At 42.5% G+C, this 22,428-nt stretch overlaps 1 protein-coding gene across 2 annotated transcripts in view; it reads right to left on the bottom strand.

Annotated features, from left to right (window-relative positions):
* The window catches only part of PCCA (propionyl-CoA carboxylase subunit alpha), a 402,018-nt gene extending 384,918 nt beyond the window's left edge, over positions 1-17,100 (bottom strand). For both annotated transcript variants that reach the window (XM_080662438.1, XM_080662437.1), the window contains exon 1: positions 16,952-17,100. In XM_080662438.1, coding sequence (XP_080518564.1) covers positions 16,952-17,056 — 105 coding nt within the window. In that variant the 5' untranslated portion in view covers positions 17,057-17,100. The remainder of the gene's footprint in view (positions 1-16,951) is intronic.
* Between the last annotated feature and the right edge of the window lie 5,328 nt (positions 17,101-22,428).

The raw sequence follows: 22,428 nt of genomic DNA on the forward strand, positions 1-22,428 counted from the left end.
GGCTGTGAGGACCTGATGTGTCTATAATGGAAGAACTGCTGTGCTGGAGACACGCTTATGGTGCAGGACTTGTTTCAATGGGGCTTTGGTGCTCACTGAGTCTGCCTCTTGAATGTGTCACTTATGGATGTGAGGAGTTGAAATCTGGTGTCTCAAACTGACCACTAGGTACATTGGCTTCTGGATCTCCAATGGGGTGCAGGTCAGCTACTGTCTGAGGCCACCCAGCAGGAGGTACAGTGAGAACTACAGTTTTCTCCTCTTTGCTTGGGTTTTGTAGCTGTCTGACCCGGGCTGCAGGTTTGCTAGGTTAAGCTGCAATAGGGCAGGCCATTCATATGCTAAAGCCGCTGCTTGGAGCTTGGGTGGGTTTGTAGGTTGTGCGGGGTGGGGTCTCAGGGCGTCACTAGGCTAGGGCGTGGCAAACAGCGATGGCTGCCAGTTAGCCGGCTCTGCCTTTCCGACCGCATCCCCACGTCCTGCGCCCCAGCGCAGTAAGCAATTATTCCTGCGCACAGCTCTGCAAGCAAGCCACCCTCACTTTCCGACCCGATGTCAGACAGTCCAGTTTCTCCCTGTAGGAGTTTGGGTCCACCGTGTCTCCCCAGAAACTGGAGTTCAGAGTAATCGGGAGCTTGTCTCCTTTCGGGTTGAAAAAAGCAGCGCTCCCAGTCACCCGCCGCCAGCCTGATTCGCACGCCTCCGTACCTCAGCTTTTCAGCGCTTGTGCACGTCTCAATGCTCTTTTCTCTTTCCTTCTAGTTGTAGAACTTCCACTCAGCCAGCTTTCCCGTGGTTCTGGGTGATAGACGTTTTGTCTTTTAGTTGTAGTTTTGAAATTGTTGTGCAAGGCAGCAGTTTAGGCGTTTACCTATGCCACCATCTTGGATCCTCCGAAAATTTAGGTATTTTAATTAGCTTTGGAGAGTGAGAATAAACAGTGATGTTTTCACTTCTGGGAAGGGAACACCTGGAAAAGCAGTGTACCACCTGGGAAAGAACTCCGGAAGAGGAAGTGAAAGAACCTCAGTTCTCATCCTAACTCTACAATTTGAGCAAACCACTTTTTTAACCCCTCTGCTCTCTTAAGAAATGCAAGTTTAGGTCACTTTTCTCTAAGATCACTTACTAACCTAAGCCACTCTTATTCAAAAAACAAAAGCTTAGTACGGAGGTATCTAACATGTACAAGCTTTTGACAATTGAAGGATATGCAGTTACTCCAAACTCAACATTTGGTCCAAGAAGATGTTGATGCAGATCTCACTTACTGCTCAACTACCCTGAGAATAACAAAGAAGCAAACATGCAGAGCTACTTGGTAGAAATAATGCTAATTACAGGTGACCCTTGAACAACTGGGGGCAGGGATTAAGGATGCCCACCCCCTGTGCAGTTGAAATATGCATTTAACTTTTGATTCTACAGTCTGTGCTTCACATAGATGGATTCAACCAACCTCAGATGTTTTCCATCTGTAGTTGGGAATGCAAAAATACTGAATCCAAGCCATAGCCGGTTTTGATCAGTAGATAGAGCATTGGCCTTCGGACCAAAGGTTCCGAGTTCAATTCTGGTCAAGGGCACGTACCTTGGTTGCAGGCTTCTCCCTGGCCTGTGCCCGGGCCCTGGTCAGGGCGTGTGCAAGAGGCAACCAATTGATGTGTTTCTCTCACATCGATGTTTCTCTCTGTCTTTCCCTCTCTCTTCCACTCTCCCTAAAAATCAATGGAAAAATATCCTCAGGTGAGGATTATTAAATAATAATAATAATAATAATAATAATACTGAATCCAATATGCATTTGGTTGAATCCAAGGATTTGAAACCCCCATACAAAGGGCTGACTGTGTTTATTGAAAATAATCTGCGCATAAGTGAACCCACACAGTTCATGTTGTTCCAGGGCCAACTTACATAGACTCTAATAAATATGCATTACACATTAAATCTCTAGGATAAAAACCTCCGGACTCTGTCTCATTAGACAAACTCATGAAGGATGTACTAAGCTAAATTTGGCCTAACTGGAGACAGTTTCTATCCCAGAGCAACCCAGAAATGTCTAAGTGGCCAAGCTCTAAGGAATGTTTGGGTTGGCTGATTCAATGTATATTATCTTTACTTTCAGGAAACTACCAATAACATAAAAAATTTGTACCACAAAACTCTTAAAACTAAATCAACTCTATTATACGCTACATCTGTCCAAAATGTAGAAGACGTAGCATTATACCTAAGTGCTCAAAACTGGTCTTTTGTCATCTTTTTATTAGTATTTTAAAATAGCCCTGAAAATCTAACAGACTATATTTTACCACCATTATCAAAAAAGAAGACATATAACTGTACACATGTGAATTTGTGATAAAGTAGCCCCAAATTTTAAAAAACATGAATGCCCCTCATTAGCCAAGTAACTAGAAGTAGAAATGATATAAGCAGACAAAACTATAACAGCAGACCAACTACTATGGAGAAAAAAGGGTTTGGGTCTTTCCCATATTGAGTCTGAACTAGTTTGTAGACGGCCCCATAAAAGTTCTCTTTGTTCCTGTTTACTCCTGGTGGCGTTTCATGGAAATTCAAGGTTTTAAGGGACATGGGTCAAAAATCAGACAACTTTGTAGAACTACAATTTTTTAATACATGGAACAAGTTAGCAGAAATCTGCTAATTTGGACTTATACACAGAATTTTAATGTTTATTGTTTTTGTTAAGCATAGAATAAACTGGCTACAAGCCCAGTCTAAAATTCTTTTAAAATACTTCCTAGCAATAGGAGTTCGAGGAAAAACTTTAATGAACTCCATTTATTTATAAAGACTATTTAGCTTATCACAGCCAAAAGGAGAAAGGTCAGCATGTGCAAAATTACTTCCCCATAGCATAATGCATTGGTTCTCTTCTGCGAGAATAACGATTTCCTGTATTTTCCACACTTAGAAAGGAAATGCCTGCTCACACATGGGAAGTTAGCATGACCTTCAAAGTCACAAGACCTAGGTCAACTCTTTGCTCCACTGCTTTATAGCTATGCAACATCGAGCAAATCATTTCTCTAGCCTCCACCTATAAAATGTAGGTAATGACACCTCCCCTGCTTTTCTATGGAGTTGTTAAAAGGATCAAAGGAGCCTTTATAAACTGTAAAGCACCAAGGAAATGTAAGGTATTACACAAAAAGTAAATCCGATTAGGCAGGAAAAATGTCTTTCTTTCTTAAATTATACCAGACCATTTGGGAGTTAGCATTAAAATAATAATACAGTAATTAAGAGCTCTTGTCTAGTCTCAGACAGATTCTGACCTGGATTTGAATGTTGGCTCTGACATTTGTTAAATATAAAGGAAATGTCCTCATCTATAAACTGGGCATAATAACAGTACTTATGTAGGATATAGGCTACTTTAAGAATTAAATGAGAATGTGTAAACTGTCTAACAGTTTTGCATATATTACAGTGAGCATACAATAACTGCTAACCAAAAAAGGGGAGGGAGAATGTAAAGCTTTTAGACAAACTGGATGCATGCCTTCCAGCCATTACAAACAGGGAAATGAAAATATCCTTTTCTAAACTAAGACAGCACCTACTTTCACATTGTAGACATGACCTCAAGTGAGTTCAAACTGGTAAATTCAGTAGCAATTATCTTAAAGAACAATTTAAACACTAGTTCTGTACAAAACTACTGTTATTCTTAACATAACTACAGTGGTATTCAAGTGAATACTAAAACAATTCTGTGATTTCTTTATCAGGATGCATTCTCCTTCAAAAAAGAAACTATCCTCAAAAATGTGAACAGATCTTACCAAGGTAAAAGTACACATTGGTTTGTGTACTTTTCAACATTTCCAGAAGAAGGTCCTCTCTGCCATGTTTCATGACACGGAGCTGGGAAGCTGCGTATTTCAGCATTAACAGACCTGGAATGACCTTCTAAACTTTAGAATCTAAAGGAACTCCCTCTGAAAACACTAATGGAAGTCGGGCTTTTTCACTTAAGCACAGCTTTTTCTTTCAAACAGACATTGATTACATATTTAGTCGTAATATTCGGGACCTCACTGGCCATTTCAGTCTTCAACTATCTGCCAAAGACCTGTTATAAGCAAGGCTGAACACCTGATATTTGAGAGAGGGGATCCAATCTCAAGATTCTTGGGCTGTGCCTCCATAGTAAGCTACAGCACCAAGTAACTATAAAACATCATCATGGCTCCCCTACCAGACCCCTCCTCCCACCCCGTCTACAGTGGATGTCATTGGTGCCCATCCAGAGCCTCTTCACCACTCAGCACAGGGGCCCCATCGGGTGGGTAATGAACTACTCATGGCTCACACCTACTCCTGAGTCTGGCCTATTTGCCTCAACCAAACAGGAGTTCTCATCAAGCCCCCACTCTCACAGCCAATGACTGATTAACACTAAATTCCAAAGGCCGACCACCCTCACCTCAACATAGGACCAATTGGGTAATGCAATCTGTGCTTCACAGCTGGCTGTCCTATGTGGCAGACACTAGGCACATGTGGCTACAGAGCACTTGAAATGTGCCAGTCCCAAATTGAGGTGCTCCAAGAGTAATATACACATCAGATTTGAAAACTTAATACCAAAAAAAGTAAAAGACCTACTGAGTTTTTTATATTTCCATATTGAAATATTTTTAATACATTGGGTTAAATAATCTATATAATCTATATATATAAAAGCCTAAGTGACCATTACGACCAAACAACCAGAACAACCTGCCAGTAGCTATGACACATACTGACCCCGACATTGCTGCTGGGGCCCTGACAGCCCCAAATCTGATTCACCTGCACCCAGGACCCAGTCAGGAGGGAGGAAGAAGCCCAATTCCTCGAGGAACCAGCCGTTGGTTAGCTTGCTGCTGGGGACAACCTCCCACGGTCCCTTTCTGCAGCCGGCGGCCCCCTCCCCACCCCACCCCGCCATCGGTCCCGATTGCTGGCCAGGCCAAGGAACCCCACCCGTGCACGAGTTCTGTTGGACATGCTGAGCTAGAACAGTGCTTCTCAAACTTTACTGGTCATGAGCATCACCTGGAGGGCTTATAAAACAGATTGCTGGGGTCCACCTGGCAGGCTTGGTCTAACTGGCAGGCTTGGGGTCCTGCTGGAAAATCAGCATTTCTGAGAAGTTTCCAGGTAATGCTGCTGCAGCTGGCAGAAGTCCTGTGCTTGGAGAACTACTGCTCCAGAGTTCCCCTGTGGATGAGACATGAGAGGGAAGCTAGTCTCCAGCTGGGCCCCTTCCTTGCTTAGCATATTTTCCCCTGCTCTATCCTGCTCTCTTCACTCTTTTCTCAAACACCACCTGCACAAAATCCCTTTTTAGGCTCTGCTTCTAGGAAACTTACCCATCCCACCTCCATAGAACTATTTATATATAACTACAGCTTTCATTAAGTTCCAAATTAATAGCAATTAATGAGATGGAAAATATCACTGCATTTTTTGTAAAATGAGTAACAGAGAAGGTATTTATTGGATTGATAGGACAAGGTTTGTTTATCCTGATGAACAAATGTTCTTAACTATAAGTCTGGGACAGCTTTATAGGCTACTGCTTCCCTCTTTTCCATTCCTACTATCAAACTAGTTTTGTACCCAAAACATGTAAATTTGCACTTTCTCTTTTTTACTAAGTTTGCTAACATGATATAATGAAGGTGTTGAAGTCAGATCTGATTTTAAATCCTGCATTACCACTTAAATTGTGGTGTGACCGTGGGCAAGTTACTTAACCTCACTCAGCTGGAAAAATGAGAAGCAGCTGAAGGTGATTTTATGATTAAATGTGAACTCAGCTTCCCTTCTCCTTTGCCATTTTGAGAAGGTTTCTGGCTCCTTCTCTTTTCCCACATCCCTCAAATGACAAATAAGGTGAACCCACCCCTCTGTATTTTGAAAATTCAATCAAAGTATTGTAATGTAACTGTTATCTTGACCTTCCCTCCTAAGTTTCAGCCATCTAGATCTCTATAACACTACCATATTCAGGGATATAGGTCAATGATTAAGAATCAATCTATTTTGTTAATTGAAATATAACTCACATACCATAAAACTCATTGTTGTTTTTTTAATATACAATTCAGTGGTTTTTACTATATTCACAAGTTTATGGAACCATCACCACTTTCTAATTGCAGAACATTTTTCATCACCCCAAAAAGAAACTCCTTTTTGTTATCAGTCTCTCCCATCACCCTACCCCACAGCCCTGGCAACCACTAATCTATTTTCGGTCTCTATAGATCTGTCTATTCTAGACATTTCATATAAATGGATCCCTAAAATATGTGGCCTTTTGTGTCTTCTTTTCAAGAGTCCTTGGTTCCTCTCTTTCCTTGTATCTCCCTTCTAATCCAACAGCAAGTAATACTGGCTGTAGTTCCAAAATATATACCAAATCTGACCAGTCCTCACCAACTCCAGTGCTACCATACCACCCTCGTGCAAACTGCCATCATCTCTAGTTTGAACTTCTATGATAGCCTCCGGACTGGCTCCCTGCTTCCACTCCTCAAACCTCCATCCCCCTCAACCACAGTGGTCTTTCTAAATGTAAATCCAATTTGTTTAACAACCTCCAATGGATTCCATTAGGATAAATTTCTACTACAAGTCCCTACGTGACTGTCCCACTTATACCATCTTCTAGCATTCCGCTCCCCCCATTCACTTCACTCCAACCATACTAGCCATATTCATCCTTTTATGCAATTACTAGTGGCCCAGTGCACGGATTTGTGCACATTGAAAGGAAATTAATTAGAAGAAATATTTTAATATCACTATTCACCCTTTCTCTACAATAGAAGTGTCAGAGATGAAAGAAAATTAGTAAGATGTAAATAAAAATCCTATATAATAAAAGCTTAATATGCTAAGTGTCCAGTCGTTTGGTCGTCCGGTCAACCAATCAAAGCATAATATGCTAATTATATGCTAAGGCCACTCAACCACTTGCTATGATGTGCACTGACCACCAGGGGGCAGACAGTTGACTGGTTGACCAGTCGCTATAATGTGCACTGCCCACCAGGGGGCAGATAATCTGACCAGTAGGTTAGCTTGCTGCTGGGGTCCGGCCTATAGGGACTGAGCTAGACAGGCCAGACATGCCCTGGAGCCCTCCCACAGTCCCTCTTCCAGGCTGGCCCCACCCCCAACTGGCCCCCAACACCCCAATCAGGGGCAGGGCCGGCTGACCAACCACCTGCGGCCCCGCCTCCCGGCCAGCTGGACCCCACCCATGCACAAATTCATGCACTGGGCCTCTAGTAATATATAAATTGATTAATAAACAATAACATGATATAACAACAACAAAGACATGACATAAAAACAAAAAAGAAAGAAACCAAGATGGTGGCATAGGTAAACACCTGAACTTGGTGCCACGGACAACAATTTCAAAACTACAACGAAAAGACAAAACGGAAATCATCCAGAACCACAGGAAGGCTGGCTGAGTGGAAATTCTACAACTAGAAGGGAAGAGAAAAGCACACTGAGACTCAGAGGAGCTGCGGAAGTAAAGTCTAGAGGTACGCGCACGCAGAGAGGGCTGGCAACTGAGTACGCAGCTGGCTTTTTCAATCCAGGGGGAGACAAGCTCCCAACTGCTCTGAACTCCAGTTCCGGGCAAGACTCTGGGGACCCAGACTCAAACGGGAGAAACTGGTCTGTCTGGCAGCGGGCAGAACTCGAGGGCGGCTTTCTCTCAGAGGTGCTTGCAGCAATTACCAAGGAACACTGAGACCCGGGGGCCTCTTAGGGCAGGGCTGAGGGAAGCCATTGCTGTTTGCTCTGCCCTGAGACTCCACCCCATCCAAGCTGTGCGCAGAGGCTTTTGCATATGAATGGCCTGGTCCTTTGAAATCTAAACTTACCTAACAGACTGCAGCTGAGTCAGAGAGACCCAGAACATCCAAAAGAAGGCCCAAGGCCCCACAGCAGCTTGCATTGCTTCACAGCTGGGCCTCATCTGGGCACCTCCAAAATCCAAACAAAGAAGAGGAATCTGCAGATATCTCTGTAGCTCCTGCTGGGTGGCCTTAGGCAGAGGCTAAATTAGCACCTCCTTGGAGATCCAAGAGCCAGTGTACCCAGGGGTCAGAGTGGGACCATCCAGATTACAACTCCTCAGATCCATAAGGGACACAATCAGGGGGCAGACTCAGTGAGCACCAAAGCCCCACTGAAGCAAATCTTGCCCCATAAGGGTGTCTCCAGCACAGATGTTCTCCCATCGTAGACACAGCTGATCCTCACAACCAATTGGCCTGGAGGTCAATTCCTCCCAGTGATACCAACAACAATCAAGACTTAACTACAACAAGGCTGAGCACACAGTCCACAAAGGGGTGCACCAAGAGTGTCCACCTCAGGTAACTGGGAAGGCTGAGCCATTGGGCCCTATAGGACACCTAGCACACAAAGCCACTCTATCAACACAGGGAAGCAACCAAAATGCAGAGACAAAGAAACAGTTCACAAATGACAGAAATGGAGAAAAGCAAACTACTGGATATAGAGTTCAAAACCACGGTTATAAGGTTTTTCAAGAGTTTTCTAGAAAAGGCCGAAAAATTTAGTGAGACCCTCGAGGATATGAAGAAGGACCAACTAGAAATTAAGCACACAATGACTGAAATAAAAAATAATATACAGAGATCCAACAGCAGACTAGAGGATCACAAGAATCAAGTCAAAGAGTTGAAATACAAAGAAGCAAAAAACACCCAACCGGAAAAGCAAAAAGAAAAAAGAATCAAAAAATATGAAGATAGTGTAAGGAGCTTCTGGGACAACTTCAAGCATACCAACATCCTAATTATGGGGGTGCCAGAAGAAGAGAGAGAGCAAGATACTGAAAACCTCTTTCAAGAAATAATGACAGAAAACTTCCCCCATCTGGTGAAAGAAATTGAGTTACAAGTCCAGGAAGCCCACAGAACCCCAAATCAAAGGAATCCAAAGAGGACCACACCAAGACACATCATAATTAAAATGCCAAGAGCAAAAGACAAAGAGAGAATATTAAAAGCAGCAAGAGAAAAACAGTTAGTTACCTACAAGGGAGCACCCATACGACTGTCAGCTGATTTCTCAACAGAAACTATGCATGCCAGGAGGGAGTGGCAAGAAATATTCAAAGTGATGAATAGCAAGAACCTACAACCAAGATTACTCTACCCAGCAAAGCTATCATTCAGAATTGAAGGTCAGATAAAGAGCTTCACAAATAAGAAAAAGCTAAAGGAGTTCATCACCACCAAACCAGTATTATATGAAATGCTGAAAGGTATTCTTAAAGAAGAGGAAAAAGAAGAAGAAAAAGGTAAAGATAAAAATTATGAATAACTAATACATATCTATCAACAAGTCAATCTAAAAATCAAGTGAATAAAAAATCTGATGAACAGAATAATCTGGTGAATATAATAGAATCAGGGGTATAGAAAGGGAGTGGACTGACAATCCTCAAGGGGAAAGGGGTGTGGGGGGTGCGGGAAGAGACTGGACAAAAATCATACACCTATGGATCAGGACAGGGGGGTGGGGGGGTTAAGGGCATGGGGTGGTGTGGGAACCGGGTGGAAGGGAGCTATGGGGGCGAAAAAGGGGAACAACTGTAATAATCTGAACAATAAAGATTAAAAAAAAATAAAAATAAAAATAAAATAAAATAAAAAAACAAAATACAAAAACAACATTGATAAAAACAATGACTGATAAATTGATTAAATTTATTCTAATATCTCCCTGTATATCACATTAAGAATAAAAACACTTTTAGAGTGCCTGACTAATTTCCTTTGTGATGAAGTATTTACAACTTTAACGTCACATGCTCTTCGAACTCAAGAGAAAGCAACATATAACTGACCATGTCCGAAAACGGGTTCAGGTAGGAATATTCCTACTCTGTCTAGAGCAGGGGTGGGCAAACTTTTTGACTCGAGGGCCACAATGGGTTCTTAAACTGGACCGGAGGGCCGGAACAAAAGCATGGATGGAGTGTTTGTGTGAACTAATATAAATTCAAAGTAAAGGAGCGGAGGGGAGAGCAAGAGAACCCTCTGCTCTTTTGGCTCCGCGGGCCGGACAGAACAGTCGAACAGGCCGGATCCGGCCCGCGGGCCGTAGTTTGCCCACAGCTGGTCTAGAGTTTGTCCTTGTGATTTGTTAATAGTCATCGCAAATGCTGGCATCATGGGAAACTGTCTTCCAATTAATTTAAATGGGAGGCCAGTGTCAGACAAGGACAAATATCGCACATGCGTGAGTCATTTATTTTTAAATTGCCAGTTCGTGTCATATGTACCAGCCGGTTGGTCGGACGGTCAGACAACGGTCGGTCACTTAGCCTTTTATATATAGAGATACCAAACGTAGTTCCACCTCAGAGCTTTTGCCTTGGCCTTTCCCTTGGAATGTTAGTTCCCCAGATAATCACACAGCAAATTGGGTCAGTTTTCTGTCCATATGCTCAGAAATGTCTCTCCTATTTCCTTAAGTAACCACCTCCAACACCAACACCATTCTTTATCCCATTATCCTTTTATTTTTTTCCTTTCAGAGTACTTACCACTCCTTGAATTTATCTATTTATGTGAATATTGTCAGTCTTCTCTACTCAAATATAACCACAATGAGGGCAAAAAACATTCACTGTTATATTCCCAGCACTAAACAGTGTCTGGCACATAGTAAGTGTAGGGATTGAATGGTGGCCCCCCAGAATAATGTGTCCATGTCCTAGAACTTGTAAATTTGACCTTTTTGGGGGGGGAAAAAGGATCTTTGCAAATATATTTAAGATAAGGATCGTGAGATGAGATCATCCTGGATTCTGTCCTGGCCCTAAATCCAATGCTAAGTGCCCTTATAAAAGAAAGAATAGATGACACAGAGGGAAAAGGAAGAGAAGGCCATGTGAGGACAGGAACACAGATTACAGTGATATGGTCTCGAGCCAAGGAATGTCTGGCGTCAACAGAAGCTCAAAGAGGCAAGGAAGGATTCCTCACTAGAGCCTTCAGAGTTAGCATGGCCTTGTGGACACCTTGATCTCAGACATTTAGCCTCCACAACTGTGAAAGAATAAATTTGTGTTGTTTTAAGCTAGCACAGGTATTCTGTCCCATGTATTCTGTATTCCTTTTCCTGACTAAAATTATAAATCCGTATCTTACAACATTTTTGAAATCCACTTTTATTTTCATTTTATATTGAACTGTTTGTCTTTTTTTTCCAAATTAAAAAAAAAATCAATAGACATTCAAAATAAACTACTTTTTAAAAATCATACAATAGCCTAATTTTCTCAAAAAGTATATGTTTGCTTCAACTATTGGAGTATCTTCAAAGTAAAACAATATTTCTGCATATGACATTCCTCCATGTTACTGAAATCATTTTCATTAAAGACTAAAGACCTTATCAAATTCTTCCTTCAATCTTTATTTTTATTCCTTGACCTCTCTACACCAGGAACATAGTGAAGCAATATGTTTTAGTTTCTCCTGATCTTCTCAGTATGTACCTTAGTGCCAGGCACTTAGCAGATGCTCTAAAAACACTTTTTGAATGGATAGAAAACTGCATATCTAGATAGATAAGTGAATGAATGAATACTATACTGCCTCTCTCAAACCATTCCTCTAAATCCAATTGTCTCTTCTATCTTCTTTCAAATCCTAATTTAGAGTAATACAGTTATTTAGTCAATAAAATAGTCACCCCTTAAAATCCATGGGATATTGGATCCAGGATTCCCTGCTGATACCAAAAACCACAGATGCTCAAGTCCCTTATATAAAATGGCATAGTGTATGTATATAATTTATATTTGCAAATAGGCTACAACAGAGTATACCTATGAATCACTTCATTCATGTGGATTCAGCATATAATAGTGCTCAGAGGGTGGCAAATTCAAATCTTGCTTTTTGAAACTTTCTGGAATTTTTCCCCCCAAATATTTTCAATCCATAGTTGGTTGATTCTGTGGCAGAAAGTGTGGCAAAACCCGCAGATAGAGAAGTGCTGTCTCTATTAACTTACCCACTATATTCTTTAAAGTTCACTTACTCCAACTTTTACCTCATTTCACTGACCCAAAAGCCAGCCACTGCTTTCCCTTTTTCTTCCTAGCAACTCAATATGATTTTGCAGTTATCTAACTCCTGGTACCAAAGATGAAATACTATGTTTCTACCAAAAAAGATTCTTCCCGAATTACCTTTGTCATCCCAGTTCTCTCATTTAGCCACTTTTTAATTGGAATAATTTAAACAACTTCTTTTCCTTCATTCTCTTCATTAAATAACATCCTCATCTTTCCTCCTTATTTAGAAAAGAGTTTTAAAAGTCACTCCTCGGGAAGGCAGAGAGTGGGGGAGAAAGGAAGGGAGCATTAACCCAGAAACTTACATGCATAGTATATGCATAGCCCATGGACACAGACACGAGTGTGGTGAAGGCCTGGGAGGGGTGGGTGCCAGGCGGAGGGGGACAATGGGGAAAAAAAAACAAAGGGGACATCTGTAACATTGTCAACAATAAAGATAAATTTTTATTTTTTTATTTCTTAAAAATATATCTTTTATTGATTTCAGAGGGGAAAGAGAGATAAAAATATCAATGATGAGCCCTCCCAGGTTTGGTTCAGTGGATAGAAAGGTGGACTGAAGGGTCCAGGGTTTGATTCCTGCCAAGGGCCCATGCCTGGGTTGTGGGTTCGATCCCCAGTGTGGGGCGTGCAGGAGGCAGCCAATCAATGATTCTCTCTCATCATTGATTTTCTATATACTAGTATATTTATTGATTTCAGAGAGGAAGGGAGAGATAGAAACATCAATGATGAGAAAGAATCATTGGTTGGCTGCCTCCTGCACACCCCACACTGGGGATCGAACCCGCAACCCAGGCATGTGTCCTGACGGGAATCGAACCATGCATGACTTCCTGGTTCATAGGTCCATGTTCAATCACTAAGCCACGCTGGTCAGGCTAAAGGTAATTTTTTTTTTAAGACACTCCTCTATTCTGAACCTCTTAAGAACAGAATAAAATCCAAAAGCTGATATATAAATACACAAATGTCCAAAAGAATTTTATAGTGCCAGAAACTAGTTTCTATAATAGTCTTAGGCAGAAATCTGTAAGCATGTTGGACAGATTTGCCTCCAGGCAATTCTAAAACATTTAGATATGCTTAAACATTCCTTGACCGGCGGCGGGGGGTGGGGGGGGGGGGTGTTCATGGATTTTAAGGAAACATAAAGCCTAAGCATTCAAGCTTTGAGAACTCACCATATAATGAGACCATCATTCATATGAGACAAAAGCCAGGTTTTGGAATTACACCATCCAAGGTTCAAATTCTACCTCAGCCAACTATGTCCATGAGCAAGTTACTTAACTGCTGAGTTTTGTTTCCTCTTCTGTAAAATTGGGATGTTTTACCTAGTGTTACATGGGTAAGGGGTAATATATAAGGCATATAAAAGTTTAATAAACTGTAAGCAATTACCAAAACCCAACATCCTGGAGCCACTGGAAAAAAAAAATGTAAACAAAAGGGAACATTGGGTACTTAAATAGAATGTGTTTAAAAAGCTGATACACAAAACAAATAAGACTAAAAGGTGAACTCTGCATATACCCTAGAAGCAAGCAAATCCTACCAACTGGCCAAAAGAATGGTTAGAATTCTCTAGACGAGTGGTCAGCAAACTCATTAGTCAACAGAGCGGCAAACTGCGGCTCCGCAAGCCACATGTGGCTCGCGAGCCGCAGTTTGCCGACCACTAGACTAGAGTTTAGAGTTAGCAGTCTACTTTCCAACCAACCAAATGGCTTGCAGAGGTAGAGGGAGAAATGGGAGAATAAAATCTTCAAAAAGTTCTGCTTCAAATATAGATTCAGTGGAGCACATTTCAAGTTCACCTAAGAGAAACATAGAGCAAAACTAAGTAGCAGCTCAACTACCCCTAAAGCAGGGGTGGGAACCGTTCTTCTGCCAAGGGCCATTTGGACATTTATAACAACATCTGCAGGCCATACAAAATTATCAACTTAAAAATTAGCCTGCTATGGATGGAACTGAAGAGCATTATGCTTAGGGAAATAAGCCAGTCAGAGAAAGATAAATATCACATGATCTCACTCATTTGTGGAATATAATGAACAACATAAACTGATGAACAAAAATAGATCCAGAGACAGAGAAGCAGCGATCAGACTGTCAAACCTCAGAGGGAAGGTAGGGGAGGGTGGGAGTAAGGGGGAGAGATCAACCAAAGGACTTGTATGCATGCATATAAGCCTAACCAATGGACACAGACACCAGAGGGATGAGGGCATGAGTGGGAAGGGGGGGGGGGGGGGAGCGGGCAATGGGGAGATAAAGACACATTTGTAATACCTTAATCAATAAAGAAAAAAAATAAAATAAATTAGCCTGCTATATTTGGTCAAATATTTAATTAACTCACCCCTAATGCCTTGGCAGGGCCGGACCAAATTATTTCAGGCAGGCCCTATAGGGCCCTCGGACATTCCTCACCCCTGCCTTAAAGGGATAGTGAACTTCAGAGTTCTTCCCACCTCCAGGAGAAATTCTTTACTAGCAAACGTAACTCTCTATTCCTGTCAGTATTGTCACACATTCAGCAGCACCTATTGTGTCAAGCACTGTGCTAAGAACACAGAAACAGACAAGATGCAGTCTCTGCCAACACACTGAAAAGAAGAAACAGGATAAGAAAAATCAAAGCTTAGATATTATACAGTTAATATATAACAAGTATATAGAAGAAAACACAGTAACAACTTTCCTCTCAGCCTCTCCAATCTAAAATATGGCAGTGTAATCCCTCCCACCTCCTACATGAATGGCTTCCCATGGTTATAAAATAAAAACCAAACCTAATAGCATGGTCTATAAGGCCCAACATGGTCTGGCTCTTTCCTACCTCTCCAGCACCAACCACTCTCTGTACCTGAGCCTCAGAGGATTTTTTTTCCCAGTTCTACCTTGTCATTCCCTCTGGCCACAGGATCTTTGCACATGCTGTTCTCGCACATATAACACTCATGTCTTCTATCTTTGCCTAGAAAAGCCACTTTGTCCTTCAAAATTTGTTTCACTTTTCACTTCCAAAGGAAAACACTCCCTTACCTTAGGCAGTATAGTATGATTAAGAGCACAGGTTCTGGAGTTCTAGCTCAGACACTTGCTAGTGCTGTAGTTTTGAGCAAGTTGCATAATACTGTGTGCCTCAATTTCTTCATCTGTATATGGGATTATATGGCTGTTGTGAGGACTGAATAAATTAATTCAAGTAAAAAAAAACATCATAACAGTATCTAGGATATACACTTCAATATCTTGACTTGGTCAAATCCCTCTGTTCTATTTTCTTATATTACCCTGACCTCTCCCCTACCATTTTATACTTGTCTCTCCCTAATGGACTAAAATTTCTATTAAAGCAGAAACTGTATGTTTTCTCCTAGAGATAGAACAAAATAGTATTCAATAAAGATTTAGGGCGGGGGAGTAGCTAAAAGGAAGAAGCTAAGGCCCAACAAAGTAACTTGTCTCATTAATACCATTCAAAATTTGATTTATGTGACTCCAATGCCCAGACTTTTCCACTACACCATGCTGCCTCCTATGTAAATGCATAACAGTCTTGTAACTGCTTGATGGGGCCAAGAAAGATTAAAAGATTAAAAACAAAATTACAAAACAATAAATTGTGTGCCAACACAAAGAACATCGTGTTCTTTGAGATTCTGAATTTGACACAAAGCTGATAAGGTGCAGGCTTACTTCCATTGTCAAGAACAGCTCCAACTCACACACTGCTCACCAGGATTTCCTCCCAGGTTGAGCAATGAGAGAATAGGATGGACCAGATCATCCCCAAAGTGTCTTCCCATCCTAAATTTCAATGACAATAAATCAAGTTATGTGTCAATTTTTAAAATACCTTTTAAAAGAAGTTTAACAAGCAGGCTGAACCAGGTGGCAGGTGGTTTTCAGGAAAACCTTCATTTTAAATAATTTGTTCAAGTGACTTAATAAACCCCATTAACAAAGTAAGTTGGGAAGTCTTTGCTTAGAAATTATGAGGCTCCATGTCGAGAAAAGTGTTGACAGCCACAACAAACACTCCAACATATGAGTCAAGGCTGCTACCATGAAACCCTAGGATATACAGAACAGTGGCAAAATGTGTTTAAAATGCGTTCTAGAAAAGTACCAAAGGCAGGCTGACCACTACATGGAAAAGAAAAACAAACTCACAGGATGCATATGCTGTATACTGTGATGTAATACAATTAAAATAGGCTTTCATCTCAAACGTAAAAGGTAGTAATCTTGACATCGTATGACACTTTAAAAGTTGAGATAAACTTACAACCCTAACTCTACTTCAACAGCAATCCAGTGTCCCTTCAAGCAGGAAAGAGGCAAGAGAAAATGGAAACTGTAAGGACCATTAAAAATACACCCTGGAAAGCTCAAAAAAAGCCAAAACCTTAGGGCAAAGGATCGGATGCACAGGAAATGCAGGTACACTCAGCCAGAGATCTGTCAGCCGCCCATGAAAGCGAGCAGAAAGCATGCCTGCCGGCTCGCCGGCCCCTCTGCCCTCCACGACCCCGGAGCACCCGCAGCAGCAGGGACGCCGGCTCTGCCCGGCCCCCACGCGGAATTTGAAGGGGGAGGGAATTAGCACCCCGACCGACCGCCGAGGAAACGGGGCCACGGGGGTCGCGGGAGCCACCGGGACGCTTCCACCGCACTGATCACCGCCGGGCGGAGCGGGGCTGGGAGCCCAGGCAAGCCCAGACCCGCGGGAGCCCCGCCGTCGCTCCTCACCTTCAGGGTCCACAGCGCTGCGCTCCGCATCAGCTGCTGCGGCGACCGCTGCCCACGCTGTCCCGCCGCGACCAGCGAGCCCAAGCTCAACCAGAGTCCCGCCATTGTCGCCCCTGCCGACCGGCGCTAGGCTGACCTCTCACCTCGCTGAAGGGGGCGGAAAAGGGGAGCGCCTATGCTTCGGCCAATCACCAGCTGGGGATCCGAGGCCCCGCCCCTGTCGCGCGGGAGGGGCGGGAGCAGCGCTGGACCAACCAAGGGAGCCTGGAGCGGGACTCCGGGAGGATGCGTGCTGGGACCGGGAGGGAGGTGGCAGGGCTGGGGCGTCGGTCTGCCCTCCCTACTGAGCCCCGGGAGGGAGCGAGGCGGGGAAGACCCATGAGTTCAGTCCACTCTTCTTGGGGTCACCCGTACTGTACCAGCATCCACTTAGCAACCAACGTGCAGCCAGGCCACTTCATATCAGGTCATCTCCTCCCATGGCCACCCTGCAGTCCTGAGGGTTCTAAATTACAGACCTGTGCTCAAACTATGTTCCTGTTTGTGTGAAAGCATAAAGTAAGGTTTTGGACATGTGCGGTAATGTAGAGAACGCTCTAGGTCCAGGAATAGATCTGAGCTCTCCTACCTCTGCCTCGTAATACTTGCAAAATCGGGGAAATTAGCCATAACTATTAGTTTATGTTGCTTGCAAGCGGACACCCTTATTAGTTCAACTGCTAAGGGCCAGACCTATGCCTCATTTAATCTTTGCAAGAACCCTAATGACCAAAAAAACACCCTAATGGCCCATACATTATTCCCATTCTCATAAACTGAACTTAAAAGTCACTCATCTAGTAGATGGTGAAACTGGGATTCGAACCCTTGTCTGGCTGTCTTCGGGAATTAGGCTTTTGTTTATTTTATTATAGGAGTTTTGTAACGCACACCAAAGAGAGAAAAACCATATTAATATCACCCAGGAACACAGCTTCAATAAATCAATATTTTGTCAATCTTGTTTAATCTATTCCCCCTTTTTTGTTGTTGTATTTTAAAGCAAATCTCAAACATGTCATCTCACCAATAAATAGGGCAGAATTAGGAGCTCTGCTCTTAACTATTTTGCTACTATTACTGAGTCACCTTGAATGAGTTACAAAGGTAGGAATGACCTTGAATATGATACAGTATGGCAAATGCCAAAGGAGATATAAACAAAATGTTGGGGATATCAAAGCAGTGACATTTAGTAGGATTTTAAAGTGTAAGTAGGAACGTCCATGACAGGCAAAATAAAAAGAAATATCAGTTCCACAAGATTTCTCACTTTGGGATCTATGCTGGACTCATTTCCTAAAAACCTGCTTTTCTTTTCTCTTTCTTTTTCTCCCTCCCATTTTTACCCTTTGGAAGTTACTGTGATTTATTTGTTTTGTCTTTGTTACAGTAGCCAAATATGTGTCCTAACTAATAGAACATTACTATGTATCTTTGTCCTCTCCATTTAAAGTTATAGGTTGTAGGAGAAACCAAGATGGCGGCATAGGTAAGCACCTAAACTGCTGCCTCGCACAACAATTTCAAAACTACAACTAAAAGACAGAACGGACACCATCCAGAACCACAGGAAAGCTGGCTGAGTGAAAATTCTACAACTAGAAGGAAAGAGAAAAGCTCACAGAGAATCGGAGGTACGGCAAAGGGGCTTTGTGTGCGCAGAGAAGAAGGGTGGCTGAGAGCCTGGCTGACTTTCTCTGGCGGAAGGGGGAAGGAAGCCCCCGACCGCACTGAACCCCAGTTCTGACTGCACTGAACCCCAGTCCTGGGCAAAACCCCGTGGACCCAGGCTCATACAGGGGGAGTCTGGACTGTCAGGTAGAGAGAAAGGCACCCGGAGACTCGGAGACCCGGGGGAGACCCGGGGGAGCCCCGGCAGGCAGGGTTCTGGAGGCGCGCGCGCCAGTGTGCACAAAGGCTGCGGAGGTTGCCACAGGCTTTCCCTAGCAGAAGGGAGTCCGAAGCTCCTGACTGGACTGAACCCCAATTCTGACTGCACTGAACCCCAGTTCCAGGCGAGCCTCTGGGGACCCGCGCTCTTACGGGGGGGAATCTGGACTCTCGGGCAGAGACTCGGGAGCTGGGGAAGGCAGAGGTCTGCAGGTGCGCGCATGCCAGTGCGTACAAAGGCTGCGGAGGTTGCCACAGGTTTTCCCTAGTGGAAGGGAGTCAGAAGCTCCTGACTGTACTGAGCCCCAGTTCTGACTGCACTGAACCCCAGTTCCAGGCAAGCCCCTGGGGACCCACGCTCTTGTGGGGGGAATCTGGACTCTCGGGCGGAGACTCGGGAGCCGGGGAAGGCAGAGGTCTGAAAATGTGCGAGCGCGCAAGGGCAAGGCTGACTGGAAGCCAAGGTTGTCTGCTCCTCCCTCAGACTCCACCCCATCCAAGCTGAGCACAGAGGCTATTGCAATTTGGCAAGTCTAATCCTATAAGGCTGACTCCAGCACCGAACTTCTCCCAGCATAGACACAGCTGATCCTTACAGCCAACTGGCCTGGAGGTCAATTCCTCCCAGTGATACCAACAACAATCAAGACTTAACCAAAGCAAGGCTGTACACACAGTCCACAAAGGGGTGCACCAAGAGTGTCCACCTCAGGTTAACTGGGGAGGCCGACCCACTGGGCCATATAGGAAACCTAGCACACAAATCTACCCTACCAACTCAGGGAAGCAGTGAAAATGCGGCGTCAAAGAAACAGATCACAAACGAAAGAAATGGAGGAAAACAAATGACTGGATATAGAATTCAAAACCACGGTTATAAGGCTTTTCCAGAATATCCTAGAAAAGGCCGATAAATATAACGAGACCCTCGAAGATATGAAAAAGGACCAACTAGAAATTAAACATACACTGACTGAAATAAAAATATTATACAGAGACCCAAAAACAGACTAGAGGAACACAAGAATCAAGTCAAAGAATTGAAATACAAAGAAGCAAAAAACACTCAACCGAAAAAGCAAAAAGAAAAAAAAATCCAAAAAGTTGAAGATAGTGTAAGAAGACTCTGGCACAACTTCAAGCGTACCAACATCAGAATTATGGTGGTGCCAGAAGAAGAGAGAGAGCGAGATACTGAAAACCTATTTGAAGAAATAATGACTGAAAACTTTCCCCACCTGGTGAAAGAAATAAGACTTACAAGTCCAGGAAGCGCACAGAACCCCCAACAAAAGGAATCCAAAGAGGACCACACCAAGACACATCATAATTAAAATGCCAAGAGCAAAAGACAAAGAGAGAATATTAAAAGCAGCAAGAGAAAAACAGTTAATTACCTACAAGGGAACACCCATACGACTGTCAGCTGACTTCTCAACAGAAACTATGCAGGCCAGACGGGAGTGGCAAGAAATTTTCAATGTGATGAATAGCAAGAACCTACAACCAAGATTACTCTACCCTGCAAAGCTATCATTCAGAATTGAAGGGCAGATAAAGAGCTTCACAGATAAGAAAAAGCTGAAGGAGTTCATCACCACCAAACCAGTATTATATGAAATGCTGAAAGGTATTCTTAAAGAAGAGGAAGAAGAAAAAAGTAAAGAGAAAAATTATGAACAACAAATACATATCTATCAACAAGTGAACCTAAAAATCAAGTGAATTAAAAACCTGAGGAAGAGAATAATCTGGTGAATATAATAGAATCAGGGGCATAGAAAGGGAGTGGACTGATAATTCTCAGGGGGAAAGGGGTATAGGGGGTTCATGAAGAGAATGGACAAAAATCATACACCTATGGATGAGGACAGTGGGGGCGAGGTAAGGGCAGAAGGTGGGGTGGGAAATGGGTGGAGGGGAGCTATGGGTGGAAAAAGGAGAAATAATTGTAATAATCTGAATAAAGATTTATTTAAAAAAAATAAAATAAAAAAATAAAGTACTCTGAAATCCCAAAAAAAATAAAAAAATAAAAAAGAAGGTGGGGTGGGAACCGGTTGGAGGGGAACTATGGGGGGGAAAAGGAGAAACAATTGTAATAATCTGAATAAAGATTTATTTTTAAAAAAATTAAAAAATAAAAATAAAGTTATAGGTTGTAAGGAAAATAGCTAAGATACTTGAGGACATGAAGGATTCAAACTCTCCAAACATGTTAACTCTTCCTTCTGAGCTCACGGCTAAGCAACATTTCCTAGCTTCCTTTATGGTTGGATGTGGCAATATACCTCCATTCTTAGAAGGAGCCTTAGTATCTCAATGACTAAGGAAAACAGATCCTTCTTGCCTTCCCACACTGAACTGTGACATGAGCAAGAAATAAACTTTTTATTTTCTTAGGCCATCGTGATTTGGGGATTGCTAGAGTAATCTACCCAGCCTAATACAGTATCAATAGAGGAAAATTAAATGGAGTAAAAAGGACTTTTGTATGTATCAGATGACAAAAGGTAGTATTTAAGAGCAAAAGAGGTTTGCCATTGTGGCTCAGTTGGTTGAGCATCATCCTGTGCATCAAAAGGTTTCATATTCAATTCCCGGTCAGTGTGCCTGCAGGAGGAGGCATGCAGGAGGCAGCCAGTTGATGTTTCTCTCACACATCAATGTTTCTCTCTTTCCCTCTCCCTTCCTCTCTCTCTAAAATCAGTAAAAACATATTTTTAAAAAAGATTAAAATAAAGACTTTTTATAAAAATGGAATGAGAGAATATTTAACACTAAATTACATAATTCATAAATTTTAACAATGAAGACCTCTTCAAAAATCAGTGTTAAAGTATTTTTCATGCCGGTTTGGTTCAGTGAATAGAGTGTAGGCCTGTGGACCAAAGTGTCCTGGATTCGATTCTGGTCAAGGGCACGTACCTTGATTTCATGCTCCTTCCTGGCCTGGGCCCTGGTTGGGGCCCATGCAGAAGGCAAGCAATAGATGTGTTTCTCTCACATTGATGTTTCTCTCTGTCTTGCCCTCTCTCTTCCACTCTCCCTAAAAATCAATGGAAAAATATCCTCAGGTAAGAATTAACAAAATATATATATACATATATATGTATTTTTTCACTATTACTATGAATAAATTAGACTACTACTTTAAAAAATTTGTCAGAATATCACCTCACACCTATCAAAATGGCTATCATCAGTAAATCCACAAACAAGTGTAGGTGAGCATTGGGGAAAAGGAAACCCTTGTGCACTGTTGGTGGGATTATACATTGGTGCAGCCATTAGAGGAAACAGTATGGAGGTTCCTCAAAAAAATCAAAAACGGAACTGCCTTATGACCCAGCAATTCCACTTCTGGGTACATATCTGAAGAAACCCAAGACACTAATTCTACAAGATACATGCACCCCTATGTGCATTGCATAGTTATTTACAATAGCCAAGATACAGAAGCAACCTAAGTGCCTATTAATAGACAAGTGGATAAAAAAGTGGTGGTAAAGCCCTAACCGGTTTGGCTCAGTGGATAGAGCGTC

The sequence above is a fragment of the Plecotus auritus genome, assembly GCF_963455305.1.
Source record: "Plecotus auritus genome assembly, chromosome: 3".
In the NCBI taxonomy this organism is placed as follows: domain Eukaryota; kingdom Metazoa; phylum Chordata; class Mammalia; order Chiroptera; family Vespertilionidae; genus Plecotus; species Plecotus auritus.